The sequence below is a fragment of the Alosa alosa genome, chromosome 22, assembly GCF_017589495.1.
Source record: "Alosa alosa isolate M-15738 ecotype Scorff River chromosome 22, AALO_Geno_1.1, whole genome shotgun sequence".
NCBI classification, from domain to species: Eukaryota; Metazoa; Chordata; class Actinopteri; order Clupeiformes; family Clupeidae; genus Alosa; species Alosa alosa.
The window spans coordinates 13,538,506-13,555,419 of NC_063210.1; the positions used below are offsets into that span (position 1 = coordinate 13,538,506).

The 16,914-nt window shown below is 41.6% G+C and overlaps 1 protein-coding gene across 2 annotated transcripts in view; it reads right to left on the minus strand.

Moving 5' to 3' along the window:
• The window catches only part of polr3a (polymerase (RNA) III (DNA directed) polypeptide A), a 44,988-nt gene that overhangs the window by 1,248 nt on the left and 26,826 nt on the right, over nt 1–16,914 (minus strand). Inside the window, exons 20-31 of one of the 2 annotated variants that reach the window (XM_048233549.1) lie at nt 15,599–15,769; nt 10,552–10,665; nt 9,716–9,751; nt 8,789–8,875; nt 8,524–8,606; nt 7,390–7,560; nt 6,122–6,215; nt 4,431–4,523; nt 3,902–4,066; nt 2,774–2,938; nt 2,492–2,623; nt 888–1,020 (exon numbers count right to left, since the gene is read on the minus strand). In XM_048233549.1, coding sequence (XP_048089506.1) covers nt 888–1,020; nt 2,492–2,623; nt 2,774–2,938; nt 3,902–4,066; nt 4,431–4,523; nt 6,122–6,215; nt 7,390–7,560; nt 8,524–8,606; nt 8,789–8,875; nt 9,716–9,751; nt 10,552–10,665; nt 15,599–15,769 — 1,444 coding nt within the window. The remainder of the gene's footprint in view (nt 1–887; nt 1,021–2,491; nt 2,624–2,773; nt 2,939–3,901; nt 4,067–4,430; nt 4,524–6,121; nt 6,216–7,389; nt 7,561–8,523; nt 8,607–8,788; nt 8,876–9,715; nt 9,752–10,551; nt 10,666–15,598; nt 15,770–16,914) is intronic. The other variant, XM_048233550.1, reaches the window with a different exon arrangement.

Sequence of the window (16,914 nt, forward strand, 5' to 3'; positions counted from 1 at the left end):
TAAAGGGGTGGTTCAGGATTTTGGACATAAGACCTTATTTCCAAGTAAGCAAGTGTGATATTTATCAGTGGAGACCGTTTTCAGCACGTTTCATCCAGTCCTTCTAATTGCAGAGTTCGCAGGTGCTAGGCTAGCGCAAGCCAACGGTATGTGCTAGCCTGCCACTAAAGACAGTCTTACCCACTCCAAAGTACACCTGAGGCAAATTCCAGACAATCGATGTAAATGTCTGTGTTGATAGAATAGTGTAAGAAATACAACTACCCTTGCATCGCGTTGCAATAGCTATACTTTGGTCCCTAAAGTTGTTAGAAGTCATTTTGCAACTCAGCGGCAGACTGATATTACCAAGGCTACTACTAGGTATCTCCATTGGAGTGCGCTTTACTGTTTACTTTTTTCGGCGCAGTACTACTAACCGGAGCAAGTATAATTCCGCCGCTGCTAAGAAACTAGTCCCTCAAAATGTAATGCGATCGTTGAAATGCAAGGATAGAATAACGTTAGAAATAACACTGTCAATACAGACATTTACATCGATAGTCTGGCGTTATAATTTATTTGCCTCGGGTGTACTTTGGAGTGGGTAAGACTGTCTTTAGTGGCAGGCTAGCACATACCGTTGACTTGGCGCCAGCCTAGCACCTCACGAACTCTGCATTTAGAAGGACTGGATGAAACGTGTTGAAAACAGTCTCCACTGATAAATATCACACTTGCTTACTTGGAAATGAGGTCCTATGTCCAAAATCCTGAACCACCCCTTTAACGTGGGCTTCTATAAATGGGCTTTTTACCGTATGTTTAAGCGTTATCCTTGCACCCACAACTATCAAATGGTTTGATTTGAAAAGATCTAGAAGAGGGGAGGTTGAATGGATTCTCACCACAAACAGAGTCCTTCTGGCCAAAGTAGGCAGCGTCGAACAGGTGATCGGCCGTCTTCTCAAAGGACGCCAGCATCAGAACGCTCTCCTTCATTTTAGCCAGACCGAAGCGGGTGATTCCCAAGATCTCTCCCTTAAATGGATAATAACAAAAATGGAAACACAGACACAGACACACACACAAAGACACACACACACACACACACACACACAGACACTCAGCGTGAACACTGAATCTAAGCCTGAAAATAATCTAAAAATGTAAATGCAAGCATTATTCTAATGAAAAAAAGCGTCAAGGTAAGGATTATGTTATATGTGGTTACAGATTAATTTAGTAAAAATAAAATGATTTTGGGGTAACAGCATTTCAATTTAGTCATATTTTATCAACAAGGTTAAAGCTACAAAGACAAAACAACTACCCAACACCCACACCCTAGGGCTGGGATAAACGATTATTTTTTAAACGGTTAATCTAGCAATTATTTTTTCGATGCATCGATTAATCTAACGATTCATTTTTTCAGTCCGATTCGATTTCGATTCGATTCGATTATCGATTATCTCCTCATTAACTGACTAATAGCAACTTATACATGTTTATTTACATATCTGAATGAATTAAACATGAATTCTTTAACATTGCAATATACGTTTATTGCTCTTAAGATTCCAAAATAAAAGACTATACAAGTGCAAAGTGATGCATTCTTAGTCAGAGGTAGCATTCAATAAAGTTCAGTAGTGTATAGGTCTAATTGAGTGCCTGTCACTTTAAAACGTTCGTGAGGAAATCCTTGCAATTAACATTAACACAGTTAAAAGGCTGCTGATGTGTGGATGCAATTCATAGTTAGTTCAAATAACGGTTCGTACTTCTCCTTGGGACAAGCACTTTTGAGTCTTGGAAAACACCTTTCCGTTTACATCGGGATTTTGCAAACATTCAGAGTCAATAAAATGAGCCCTGCATGAGTAACGAAATACAAGCAGCTGTAAGTAAGCATGCTAAACTTGACATCCAAACAGTATTCTAACGTTAGCTTTAAGATACTGCTTGATTGCATACTGTAACTTAACTTAGTTTAGTCTCCTCAATGTAGGCCCTACTATGTTGTGATAAGACCTCAGCAGAGTTTACTTTAACTTTAATGCAGTAGTTTTGAACAAATTTGGGCACTGTGTTCTATGCAGTGCTTCTATGTGGCAACAACAATCCTTCAACAATCGTGAATATTTTGTTAAATGCACATGCAGCGGAGCTCGTTACGAGAGAGAGCGAGCGGGGCGAGGAAAGGCTGCGTGAGTAAAAATAAGTGCAGCTCAATGAAATTATTTTATCTTATCTTTAATTTAAAGTACCACATACATCAATGTGTGCTGGCCGGTTTTGATTTCGTGGCGCCCAGCCACAGATTAGTCAATGTATGGAAAACACTGAAGGTGTAAAATTAAAAATATTAAGCAGCACACGTTATGCTTGACGAATCGACGCACATATTTTGCGTCGACTTATTTTTTTGCGTCGACGTCATCGATTACATCGACGCTTTGTCCCAGCTCTACCACATACACACCCACACACAACCACACCCACACACCTTATAGGACATGAGGTCAGCAAGCAGCATGACGTGCCGGCGGTCGATGCTCATGCCATGGTTGGTCATAGTATACTGGATCTCGTTGATGATGGTGGTGCGGGCAGCTTCTATACCAAGCGTCTTCTCAACCTGTAGCAAAAGACAGACAAGGCGAGATCAAACATGACTTTCCTTACTCAGGAAGCACCACCCTTTTGAAATCAATCTGTTGCGTAAGCACTATACAGTCTTCTGAGGTCCACACTTGAGACTGGACATAACAAGCTGGGCGTCACTCACTTCGTAAGTGTTGTTGGAGGTCGTCCGACTGCCGTTGACGCCGTGGGTTGCCATGACACTGCGGAGGTTGTCTCCCTCCACAAGCAGCTTGAATTTCTGCTTGCCGCTCTGATCGTCGATGTGGATGACGGCACGGGCCACCTCAGGGATGCCCTGCACCACCACCTAACACAGCAGGAGGCCGCAGAAGGGGTGGACACACACACACACACACACACACACACACACCACACACACACACACACACACACACACACACACACACACACACTAATGAAGACCCTCCCTGTGGGGACTAACCTACTATGAATATTACCACAGGTAGCTCAAATACAGACTCACAGAAAACATGAAACACAGAGTCACACTCTAAATTAGGGCTGCATAATTAATCAATTTCTAATTGAAATCGCAATTAATTAAATCATACAACTCACAACTTTGTCCCAATGGTTAATCTGGTCACAGATATGGCTCAACTTAAAGCAAAATTTGGAATATTGAATTGAAGCTTGACTTTCAAAAATTATATTGCAAATCAAATCAGGCATGCAATCTGTCAGAAAAATCACAATTAGATATTTTTCCCAATCCAATTCATGAATTTCACACAATCATAATTTTAAACTTTTTCTGAAATAGCATAAACACACACATCTCTGACTGCTGTGCCTTTATTCTGACAATCAACTGATATCAGCAGGATTGGTGGCGTTTCCCTGAGATTTGATGTCGACCTTATTGGCCGCTGAGCTTGGGACCCACACAGACTAACCCACCGCTGAGTAGATACTCACATCACAGCCCTCTTTTCCTAACTCTCACAAAAAAACAAACAAATTTGCCTCTCTCTTGGAGGTTCAAAAAATGTAAAGTTCAAGTGCACATTTGCATCCGTGCTTAATCCTTCAGGCAGCTTTTTAAAGTCCAACCAAACGCCTGATCACCACACACACACACACACACACACTAAGAGGTTTATTTTCCCTTTGATCGTCGCTTTGCATTCCCACACCACTGAGGTGACTAGATAGTGCAGCGACTACCTCCTGAAGACAAACACATGCACAAAATTGGTGTCATCCCTCCTTGAGTGGTTTTAATCAGTCGAGCTCTGTGGTGTCGTACCTTGGGCAAGTCCTCCTTGAGCGACTGCAGCACGTAGTACATGGAGCTCTTGCTGTTCTCACGTGGCGACACACACACCACCGCCTCGCCGTGCACCGCGATATCGCCGGGCTTCACGCGCAGCTTGGACATGCAGATGGAGTAGCGCACTGTCTCTGCGTTGACCTTGGGGTGGGGCGGGGCAGAAGAGGACAGGAAGAGATGGAGTGTGTGTGTGTGATTTTACACCCAGAGAGAAAAAGAGATGAGGAAGAAAAAAGAGAGAGAGAGACAGAGGGAGGGATGGAGAGAAGGAGGGAGAGAGGGGGGTGGGGGGATGTAGAAGCAAGTTGGGGAATAAAGGAATAAAGGCAGGAAGAGACAGAATGTCAATGATTCAGAAGGAGAGAAAATATGATACACATAGAACTGCACTGGAATGAGAAGAGTCACCCAACAGAGTAGAGCTGGATTTACAAATGCAATTCTACAAAGTCAACAAAATCAAAGAAGCCAAGAGAGAGACAGAAGGAGAGGGAAAAGGGCTCACCTCCAGGCGCAGAAGTCGAATCCTCTCTAGTGAGAGCTTCACCAAGATGAAAGTGTCATCTGGAAGAAACACCTCCTCGATGTACTCCGAGATCTGACACAGGTGGGAACACAGGTGTTAGGGGAACGGCAAAACTGGCATAGCGAAATGGATGCAGACATCTCCGGGCCTGCCAAGAATGGGAAATCTCTACTTCGCTCAAAACAACTCTAGCTATGCAGGAATAAACTGTCAATATCTTAAATAGTTGTGAAGGTAGTTTAACTAGGGGTCTAGTTTACTCTAGTCTACTTTATTTAATACACGGTACTGAAGGTAGGCTTATTTTATGTTTAGCCTTCGCCTGTGATTACTTGATTTGTGATTTCTTGGAGGATAACATGGCTGTTGCTGTGTTACTGAATTTGATGCTCCAGGATTTGCTGTCACTTAATTTGATTCACTGGACTGGAGAAGAGTCCAGTGTGGGCCGGACTAACGCATTTTGAGCCTTTTGCCGAGTGACCTCAGACCTAAGAGCTCCCTTCCACTATTTTGGCATGTAACTTAATTAAGTCAACTGATTCAGGTTATTCCAAGCTTCTCTATCCGCAGTCAGGGATTTTGCAGGAAGTAGCGTTTGTATTTATGCAACCTTCTCAGAGTAAACGGTAACACTAAAACAAGGGGCTACATTGAGATTTTTGGAGGAAAAGATCTGCCCCACCATTAAACCACACAATGATCCAAAACATACAGCCAAATAAGGCAAGAAATGGTTAACCGAGAATAATATCAACATTTTAGAGTGGCAGAGCCAGAGTCCAGACCTCAATCTATCAAAGAAGTGAGCACAAGGCCAAAGTGATGGCAAATAATCGTTCCTGACTCAAAACCCGGATTGCTGTTAAAAAGGTGCAGTCTAAAATCATTGTGGAGACATGATGAGGCTTGGTAGGTATTATAAGACCCATTTTGAGAGCCGTGAATGCAAATCAATATGTTTCCATTGATTATTTAAAAAGGGTATTAATCATATTGGACATGCCATTTCATAAAAATGTTAAAAAAAAGATGAATTTTTTTATTTTTTATTCCATGTTTGTCGCACATTATCTTGCAACCTTTTGGCATGTGACAGTCATTTTTAGTCAGAACAAACATATTGATAAAGAGAAAATCAACATTAAATCAATGTGTGGTTTGATAGTCTCTTGAACAATGTGTTTGCTCAACCGTTTTATTGTGAGCCCTGTATGTGTTTAGCTTGGTTTCTTGATGGCTAGCTCGCTAGCTAGAGGGGGTTTAGCGTAGCAGTCACTTGCTACCGAAGCTGCAGGGGGAGCCATGTCGGGAAAAATGCGAGCCCAAATCAGGCGAAAACCCAGAAACAGCGAAGGAATAACCAGACTTGCATAGGGCTTCTTTAACTAATAGTTTCCATGGGAACCCTGCTTTTTGTTGAAACTTTGCTGTTGTATTTTGTGGTATTATAACCAGTTTACACTTCAACAACGAAAAAATAATAATGAAGACTGAATGCTGTGCAGTGGTCACAATAAAAAAAAATGACCACTGATGATACACCAGACTTTGAACTATGTATGCACCAGATCTAGGCACCTCAGCCTTTGTCGGATTAAACAAAAACATAGTGGACAATGTGAGGTGAAATAAATAGGCAGCTTCATGCTCCATATGTATTACTTTACCTCGCCCAGCAGCGTTTTCTCAATGCGGCCTTTAACCAGTCGAGCGAAGTCTGCGTCATCCTCCACATCTAAGTGAGCGGTGATAATCGGTGTGCTATTGTTGGATGAATGGGGTGGAGCAGGGAAGGGGTCAACAGAAAACACATTAACGCACACATCAGAGGTGTCCATGTAAACATGGCTGATCTAGTTCACGTGGGCTTCAGTTTGACGTCAGCAGGCACCAGGCGGTAGCTAATTCTGGTCCTCGAGGGGGTTGATCACAGGAAACCAAATGAATGGTGTGTGGACAGGGTCAGACTGGATCATTAGGTCATCTGACTGGGCCAGGTCGATAGCCTGACGAGCCAGACCCACATTAAAATGTAGGGTCTGGGCACTCACCTTTCGCAGTGCTCAGTCCGAGGGGCGGGATAATCAGTTGTCTTTCAAATTCCCTCTGCACGCAATAGGACAGCGGCAGCGCTATGAGTCCCATGCGTTTCCCACCAGCGGAGCTAGTTGGCTAGTTCAAACGTTTGCCAACTTAATAAAAGCTTAACTCGTGTCACACTGTTCGCCAACAGCAACATCCATCTTATTTGTTTTCAAGTAGCAGGGAATTCAAGCCAAACCGTTGCAACTCTGCCATCAATCATTATGTTAAGCCCACCTAACGACTCTACACGATTTCATTGGCCTGATTGAGTTTCGATTTCTGGAGCTCACAAGCCAACGGAGAGTTGCTAGACTAGCCCTGGCAGCAAATGTAATTTGCTGCCGCTATGGGGTGCGTCTAGATTTCGAGGCTACCAGGTCGATGGAGTGGGGGGTAAGCAGCTCAACACACCGCAATGTCCCTGTAATACTTGAATGCAGCCAATCAGCTACTGTGTTGAGACAGGAAAGACCTATACAGTATGCAAAGTAGGTCATTTTGTGTGTGTGTTTTTGTTTGTGTGTGCAAGTTTGGCCTACAAGACACTCAGGTACAGTACACAAACACTGCCATAAATATTGCAATATCCAATACTGAAACGATACCACAGCAAAGACCTGAAACATCAGGAGAAGTGATGGAATAAGGGACCTTCTGTCACCTGACCAGTCTGTTTCTGCCCTGCTTTTCAGCACTGACCCAATTATACTATTATTATTATTATTATTATTATTATTATTATTATTGGCCTAATAGATATTTATTAACAAGGAATGCTGTTCTCACCTACATTGAATACACTGATCATGCACAGCCTGATGCGAGTTTCTTTGTAGTGAGCAGCACCCACCTGATATTCTTGGAGGCGTTGATGATCTCTTTGATGCGCGGTACACCCAGCGTGATGTTCATGGAGGCCACACCGGCGAAATGGAAGGTCTTGAGGGTCATCTGTGTGCCCGGCTCCCCGATGCTCTGTGCACAGAGGGCGCCCACGGCCGAGCCCGGCTCCATCTGAGCCCTGTCGAGGGCACGGACCACCACGGGTTACCGAGAGGTCAGAGAGGTCATAGAGGTTGGGTTTTTGACCCCCCTCCACACACACACACACACACACACGCAAATACAAATACACAAAAGGCTAGGCAAAGACACTCACAAACAAACATATACATGTGCACAAAAAAAACACACAAATGTAGCCCAAAGTTCACAGAGAGAGTGATGGCTAATTCTCTAGGTCAACTGATGCAGTGACAGCCCAAGCTACATAAGGGAAGATCACTGGTTAGTTATTCATGTCACACACATACAGTACGAGCAAAAATCGCTCATCTGTATGCAAACCTGCAAGTCTCTTCAGATAAAACTGTCTGCCACGTGGCCAAATCTAAATGTCTACAGCCAGGGTTGGAAACCTATGGTAAGTGAGCCAGATATGGCTCTTTTGTTGACTGCCAGCGGCAGAGATTTCTTATTGCTATTGGCAAAAATAGGCAATACTATTGGGTCAATCCGAAGTAAAACGGCAACGGCTGTTTCTGAATGATAACCCCATTCAGATAATTGAATGAGTTTAACCCCAGTCAAGACCAAAATTAATTAAGCAATAAGACCCGAGGCCGTAGGTTACACTGATTCACTGAATGGTTGCCAAGCAACGTCGAGACGCAGCTACTTTAACTTTTGTATCAAGTTATGGGAGCGCAGTAATATAGAACGAAATGCGGTCTAGGTGCATGTTTATGCTGGATTTTGCAACGGCATCAAATGGGATTCAGCCAAATCACAATCAAGGACCGGAACTATCAGTTTTAGAAATAGACAATAGTCAGCTCACAGCTAAATAGGTTCCTTACTACAGGAAAGTAGGCTACAGGTGAGACACACAAAAACTTGACTCAAAAGACAAAATAAATGACGGCGACATTCGATGCTCGCACGCACGCATGCACACACACAGAAATAAATCTGCATGACTTGCCTCATATACTTGTCCCTGCATGTCTCCAGAAACTTCTCCAGCTGAGTGGGAGTGATCCTGTCTAGCTGATAGAGGACCTTTGGCTGGAGATCCACAAAACACACACAAACACCCACACACACCCAGAGACACATACACATACACACACAGAGACAGACACATACACACCCACACACACACAGAGAGACACACACACACATTAATTGGCCTGCCTTGAGGATGAAGCTTAATGTTGCATGGCTCGGGCCGTTTGGCATTCAATTACCTCAGTGGTGCCGTTGTCATTGATGCCATATTTGTCACGGGTCTTCTTGATTTTCTCAGAGACACTCTTAATAAATTTCTTTATTTCCTGGTAAAGGGAAAAGAAGTGTCTTGTTAGCCGCTTCAGCTAGACAGTGACCACAACGACTTCATTAATGATTTTCCACTTAAAGTATGCATTCCGTTTAGCATCCAAGCTCTTAATCATGACAGTTTCAAAAACACCAGCATGTTTAAAACTGTGAGTAAGGCAGACACAGAGAGAGAGTGACACATTTCAGCACACAAGAAATGTCTGACACCTTAAGAGAAAACTCTGTGTGTGTGGCTTTTCCACAGGCCATTCAAAATCATCCATCGACTTTGGCAGCAAACTGATTCAACACAGCACTTGCACTAAAACTGATGGGTGTAAGACATGATTAAGACCAAAGACTTGACATGTGTTAAAAAATAATGCATTTCACTTCTGTAGACAGGGAGATAAAAAAATACATCGCAAAGACATGTGAACTACTCCAAAAGATGCATTTCCCTGAAGAATTTTAAGCGCCACCTCAACAAGAAACTTGTGTCAGTACCATCCACTCACTTGGAACAGCCAATGTAAACGGACAGAAAAGTCAGCTTTATTTGTTGCTTATTTATCATCGTTATTTTTTCACAGGCAAACAGTTCCCACAAACAGGCAAAAAGTCTCCCTTATTTATTGCTTATTTATCATCGTTATTTATTCACAGGCAAACAGTTCCCACAAACAGGCAAAAAGTCTCCCTTATTTATTGCTTATTTATCATCGTTATTTATTCACAGGCAAACAGTTCACACAAACAGGCAAAATGTCTCCCAAAATGTTCCAACCAGTATCACACTCACACAAACACAAATCCACATACATACAAACACACACATGCTTGAAGTACTGTACCTCAAGGTACTTTCGACTTCCAGTATCAGTTAATGCCTTCAAACAGGAGAGATGCAATAAACTCAGTAATGACTTATTATATAGCTTTCCCCTTAAGGGACATCAGGAAAATTGAAGGGCAAAAGTCAACAGTGCCTGTAGCTCAGAGGAAAATCTTTTTCTCTTCAATAAATGTTATTCATTTTCTTTTTTTTTACTCCAATAAATCTTCTAAATCTGTCCTTGCAGGTGGGGACAGACTAAATAAGTGCATGAGGACTTCATTCACCACTTGAATACATGTTTTTCTCTTTTCTTTTTCTCTTCAATAAATGTTTCTCTCTTTTCTTTTTCTTTCTTCATCTCAAAATTTAAAACCAAAATAAAAATCTCACTGCCTTACAGCAATGCAGGTGCTGTTCAGAAATGGTGCGCCAATGTATGTTCAGATAAAGTGATCTGTGAAAAATAGAACCAACATGACCTCAATTTCACTACAGTGACCTCAAGTAATGGCAAGTCAAGACAGACAGAAGGTGAGGTTGCACTCAGATGACCCTAGATGGAAGAAAGAGGATGAACACTTAAGGAAGTCCATCAAAATCTTGTGCTTGAGGAAGAAAAGATCTTTTTTTTATAGTATACACGTCACGATAGTTAATTACATCTTTTATAAAATGGACATATAATTATCTGACTGCACTGCTAGAAGACGTCAACCCTCACTATGGCAAAGAGAGCAGTGGTGTGTGTACTGTAAGTGTAATGTGTGTAATGTGTGTTGTCTGTGTGTGTGTGTGTGTGTGTGTGTGTGTGTGTGTGGCATGTGTATGTAGTGTATGTGTGTGTGTACTCACATCGAGGAAGGTATCCCGGCAGCACATGAAATCGCTCTTCTTCATGATGGACTCGGCGGTTAGCACCAGCTCGTTTCTGCTCAAGGCTGGCTCGCTTGGGCAGGTGTACACACACTGGACAGACCAGAGAGCAGGACAAACTCAATATGGGCTCAACAGTAGCAACAACCACAACAACCCACCACAACAACAACAACAACAACCAAACAAATCAACAGGCAAATATCCTTCCACTTCATAATAGTCCAGCCATCTGGCTTCAGCTACTACTGCTTGTGTATATTATCTGCATTGTGTATAAGCCGCAGGACCGTGTTTAATGAAAAAACTATTATGTATTAACTGCAGACGTGTATTAACCAAAGTGCAACCGCAATAGCCCAATAAATCAGAATCAGATTGTGCTTTAATCATAAAGAAGGATGAAGAGCAGAAGTGCATCCCCATATAAGTAGATCCCGCACCGTGCATTAACCTCATAACTGAAGACATTTTGCAAAATCAATGTATAAACCTTTGTTAATAATCGCTAAATGGCAGATCTGCAAAGATGGAGCTCTTTACCTATTTCTCTGCAGGCTAGAATTACTATACTGAAAATGAACCTTCTACCTCGTTTTAATTTCTTATTTTTTATGCTGCCCATTCAACCGCCTCCTAAATACTTTGATAATGCACACTCACAACTGTCTAAGTTTATCTGGGCAGGCAAACGGGCTAGGATCCGTCTGACCACTCTACAACGGCCCAAAGAGGAGGGTGGTTTGGCTGTCCCCAATTTAAAACTTTACTTCCTTGCTTTTCAGATCAGATCAGTACAGGTCTGGATGGACCAAGAGTCTCAGGTCCCATGGCGATCAATAGAAGCTGGCTTAATATATCCCCACCTACTCACCGATATACCTTTTATGCAGACAGGACGGAAAACTGCACTGAGATTTGGTACGATCATTTCCACTACTTTGAGAGCTTAGCACAATGCTGAAAGGATATTAGGAGGCCCATACAAATTTACTTTGTCCTCTCCTTTAAGGAACAACCCTTGTTTGTTGTCAGGTAGCCAGCCTTTTACTTCCTCCACCTGGGCATCAAAAGGCATTCATAAACTTATTGATATTTGCTACAATGGCACGCTGCGCACATTCCAAGGCATTCAAGCTCTTTATGAATTACCAGGCTTTTCCTATTTTCTATATCTCCAGCTGAGGTCAGCGATGCGGGTGTATGGAGTACCCTGGCATTCATTAAGTCCTCATCCCCTGTCCACTCATGTTGACATAACTCGGTGAAAACAAAGGTATGGACAACCGAAGTGAATTAAAAAATGACACTTAATATTCGTCCATTTAGCTGGGTCATTTTTAGTTGTATCATAGTTGTATGTTGATGATGGGGACTGACAGTTACACTACACAACAGTAGGAATGGTTCATTATGACCTGAGTGAAGTGATTAGTACTGCAGATGCAATAGTCTGGAAACAATTTCTCCACACCGTTGTTTCTTTTTTCCATACTTATCTAGACCTGGAAATTACTAAAATCAAATTCCATACTTTTCCAGGTTTTCCATACTGCGTAGGAACCCTGTATATAACCTTCTATTAGTAGGCTCCATGAAATCACTGCCTATTATGTCAATATGGGAAAGGGAGCTGAGATTGACATCAAAATGTTTAGCACATCATTTAATCCACTATAAGGTAATCCACAGAGCCTATGCAACACCTTACAGATGTTTTAAAATGAATCTCTCTCAGAGCCCACACTGCACTCTATGCCAAAATTCCACAGGCACCTTTCTTCACATGTTTTGGGATTGTCCCACCATAGCTAAATTCTGGAAGTATGTTATTCATATGCTGTCTAAATTCCTTGATACTAATCTTGTACTAGATCCTTGTCTCTGTTTATTGAATGATGATTCTTGACTTGAGCTCCCCTTTACAGGAAAAGTGTATGGCATTTGCAGGTTTTACTGCTGCCAAAAAAAAAAAAAAAAAAATCAATCCTTCAGTTGTGGTTTAAACCAGATACAAACCTCAAATGCTACTGGACTAATTCTTTGCTTAATATTGCAGCATTAGAAGAGACTACTGCTAGACTGAATAAAGCTAGCTTATCCACAGTAAATGCATGGAAGGGACTCTACCTATCTATTAAAAACACTCGGTGCAATTGAAAATATTGCTTTATTAATATGATGTATTTGCTTGCTTTTTGTCTATTGCTTGATCTGCCCTTTTGGTTATTTTATGTATTTTTTTTCCTCCTTTTTGTTATTTTATGTATGTTGTGTTTACTGTTCGTACCATTTTTGCAGAAAATGTGAATAAAAAACATAGTCACAAAATAGTCGCTAAATGGCGGTAGCTGATGGCTGAGTGCTTTGAAGTGGTCCACTTGCAGACACGGGGGGTTGGGGAGGTTCCTATTGTATGTGCCTGAGCGTTTTCCTAGTGAAAGGCTAGGTAATGAGTGCCTGACCAATACCACAATAAAGCCCATTTGGATTTCTTTTCTTGGAAAACAGTCAGAAGAACTGTGTGATGTACTGACACAGAGCTACAGAGGCTAGAATATTGTTTTTTTCTTTCTGCCGGGTAACAAGCATCTCTGAACTCACCACATTTCAGCTCTCTAGATCACTTGATATGACTTAGAAACACAACTGAGACCTAGCACAAGCTGTGTCCAAAAGTAGATAAATATATGAAAATAATGAAATAATGAAAATATGAGTACTTTAGACCAGAATTTGCCAAGGTATGCTCATGCAAATACCTTATGGAAACTCCCCATAGGACTTTTGGTTATCCAAAATGCATACTGACAATCAAATGCTTACTGTCTATGAACCCCTTTGTGTAGAAGCATAATCTTGGTCTCAAATGAAAGGTAACACTTTGAAGTTTCATGCTTGCATTTACATTGTACTTCAGGGGTTCTGATATGGAATGACTACACTAAATATAGAATAATTACACAAAAATATAAATCTTTGCAATTTCTATTTCAATTCAATTGGTGTATATAAGATGGACTATACATCTGCACAACTAATATTGGATAACATAACATGATTATTCAATTTCTATGGATTCCTGTGAATATTTCAAGACCCAATATGCTATATCGCAGTGAGCTGCCTGCTACAACGGCGGCGCTCGGGGAGCAGTGAGGGGTTAGGTGCCTTGCTCAAGGGCACTTCAGCCGCAGCCCACTGGTCGGGGCTCGAACCGGCAACCCTCCGGTTACAAGTCCAGAGTGCTAACCAGTGGGCCAGCTGCCTGCCTGCAGCCTACTTCCAAAATTCCAAAGCTGCTTGCCGTCAGATTTGGTTCCGAGGGCACAAGTTCAGTGTATCAACAACACTCAATAACAGTTTATGTGATGTGTTAATCAATTAAATTCCCAACAATTTCACAACAGCTAGTTCTGGAGTAGGCCATTCAACTAGCCAGCTTGCTTACTGCGAGACTCGGCTGCTTGTCGGCACCCGCTTCCTTATTTGGGTTGCCAGGTTTTAGCCTATGACAAAACGGTTGAAATTGAAACTAAGTGATCGTGTATGTGTAGGGTGTATTTCATACACAATCTGGCAACCTGAATGGATCAATGATTTTAAAATGAAGTTTGATGGCCATGTAAATTACGGGAGTTTTCCAGGAGAAATAACAAAACGGGAGGGTGCTGGGAGTAGAGTTGCAAAAGGGGCGGAAAATTTCCGGAAACTTTCCATGGGAAGTTAAGCTGGGGAATTTTGGAAATATTCCAAATTGGAAACTTTCATGGAATTAAAGGAAATTAATGGGAATTTACAGGAATTAACTGGGAATTTTTGGTAATTCCTACTGTTTCATATAGACATTAACATTTTGTTTCGTAATAAGCAATATGATTTGTTTGCTCATATTTTCGCTTAGCTTAGCATACAAAGCTAGCTACCATGCTAGCGGGAATCCCATTCTCTGCCTATGGTTTATAGCTAGCAACACTGAAACCACTAAACTGCCCAAGAGACACCACGCCACTCAACAAAATCCAATTGTTTGGAACATTAACTGACTATCATTTTGTCCAGTTAGAATCCTAGAAAATGGTAAAACAAATAAAAATATAATGACACAACATACCACCCCAACCAAACCTTATAGATTATGTAAGTTATATATAAATTGTCAAGCTTAATCAGACTGATTAATTGTCCCATTTCAGCTTATGCAAAATGACATACACCCATTTGAATGAGGACAAAAGTGACGACAAGCCCATAACTGGGCAACTCTGTTTGCAAACTTCCCCCAGTTTCACACCAGTTATTCCCACATGAGCCTACTGCTTGTGGCAACTGAACATAATTCATGCTGAAAGTGGGATGCACACAATTCGACATTGGTTTTCATTTAACTTTTCATTTTTTATTTTGATATGTTGCAAGAGATATGCTTTAGGAAACCACAGTAGAGAGCAAGTTGTGACATACAGGTGTATGCATAGAGCTCCTCCCATGTAATTTCCATGTCATTAGAAAGTAAATGAAAATAGTCTTCAAAATCCTACAGTAGAAACAGGCAATAATGTCATAACTACTAGAACTGCAGAGGCATTTTGACCCTTAACGTTTAAATTCTATATCTAGCCAGCAGGACTATTTTCGTGTTTTTTTTTTTTTTAATAATCAAAATGACCTATTATGGCAGTTCTAATGTTAGAGAGCGGATGTGCAAAAGAAAGACTATGAAACAAGCAATGCTTGGTACAACACTGACTGCTAAAAGCACATTTGGGAAAAAAGCAGGCAAAGACAAACAGTGACCTAATAAAATTGGCCACAACCTTTGGGATATAATGGGACTGACTGTCAAATCTAATTCTTCAGTGGCCAATTTTGAGCATTTCATCTGAGCCCTGGAGGAAGATCGCTGTGTCCTTCCTGTGTTCATCCCACAACAGTAGAAGTTGTAAACAATTCTGTCTTTGTCTTGTTCGGTAATGTAGTTGATGAGGTGATGAAAACATGATGTATGTAACTTGACGTGACGTACCCTGATGTTGTCCAGGACTCTCTTAAACTCCAGTGGCTCGTCCTTGCCCTCCATGGCAGCAGGATCGAGGCCGTCGCCACCGTAGATGAACTGGATGATGTCACCCGTGGAGCTTCGCACCGTCAGGTCGTACTGGGAACAGAGGTCCTCCAGGGACTTCACCAGACGCCTCTGAAGATGCCATATCCAGGTATAACATGATTAGATACGCTCAAACAATCTCACGACAAAACAGACAATACTAATGTATAACAGGGTTGATTTATTTAATCAGTTCAGTGTTGTGATGTGATTACAAGAACTGATGTTTTACTGTTGATTTGACTATTGATGTTGCTTGTTACTTTAGGCGGGTTTCCTTTTTTTCAAGACAGCAAAACATCAAATGTAAAACACAGCACTAACTTATCAGACCATCATCATGATGTTAGTCACGCTCGTCAAGATTCTTAATCATTTAGAAAGTTTGAGGGCCCAAGTAATCCTTTTGAAACATTGCTCATCATTTCATCATAAGATGGTCATTGAATTACAGTGCAGTTTAATACTGACAGGGAGACTACACCGGGCATGTAACTGAAGTGTTCTGTTCGCGGATGTACTGCAACAATTAGCTTCCACTATAATCAATGGAACTGGCTACACCAGACATGATAGTATCGCGTACGTTCAAAAAAATCGTCTAATCAGTCGTCTAATATTATTTTTACGCTACATGAATGGAGCGCCTCATCTGCGGACCCGGTGTACCCCGGGTGTGATGCCCAAGCATGACTGACACTGATGGTCAGCAAACTGATTGTCAGCACATGTCAGCCTGATCAGATGGCTAAATCCACTTTTGTTATGAAATAGCCAACATGTCAAACATCAATTACGTATCACGGTCCTTCATATCTCTTTTCAAGCCTTCATGATCCATTAAAATCTGGGATATTTTTTACTCTTGCCATATTCCCCTATTCCCCTGACATTCCCCCTCAGCATTCTAGCTGGTAACTCAGTTCTATTTAAAAACATTCAAACAGTCTACTCACAAAAACATTCTTATTTGATGTCTTGCATCACTTGCCATACTTTCACAAGTTCAGTCCATACTTAATTAAAGTTAGTCAGCTTGACAGAATATGCAAGATGCCATACAGCACTCACACATCAAATCTTTGCATCTAGACTTACAGATTCACCTCACTTCACCTCTATAGGGAGCACATAATTTTAATAGTTTGCGTCTGGAAACAGGATGGCGCAGGAGACACAAACATTTCCACCTGTCCCCACAGGATGATCACACAGACTGGGAATTTCAATGGCAT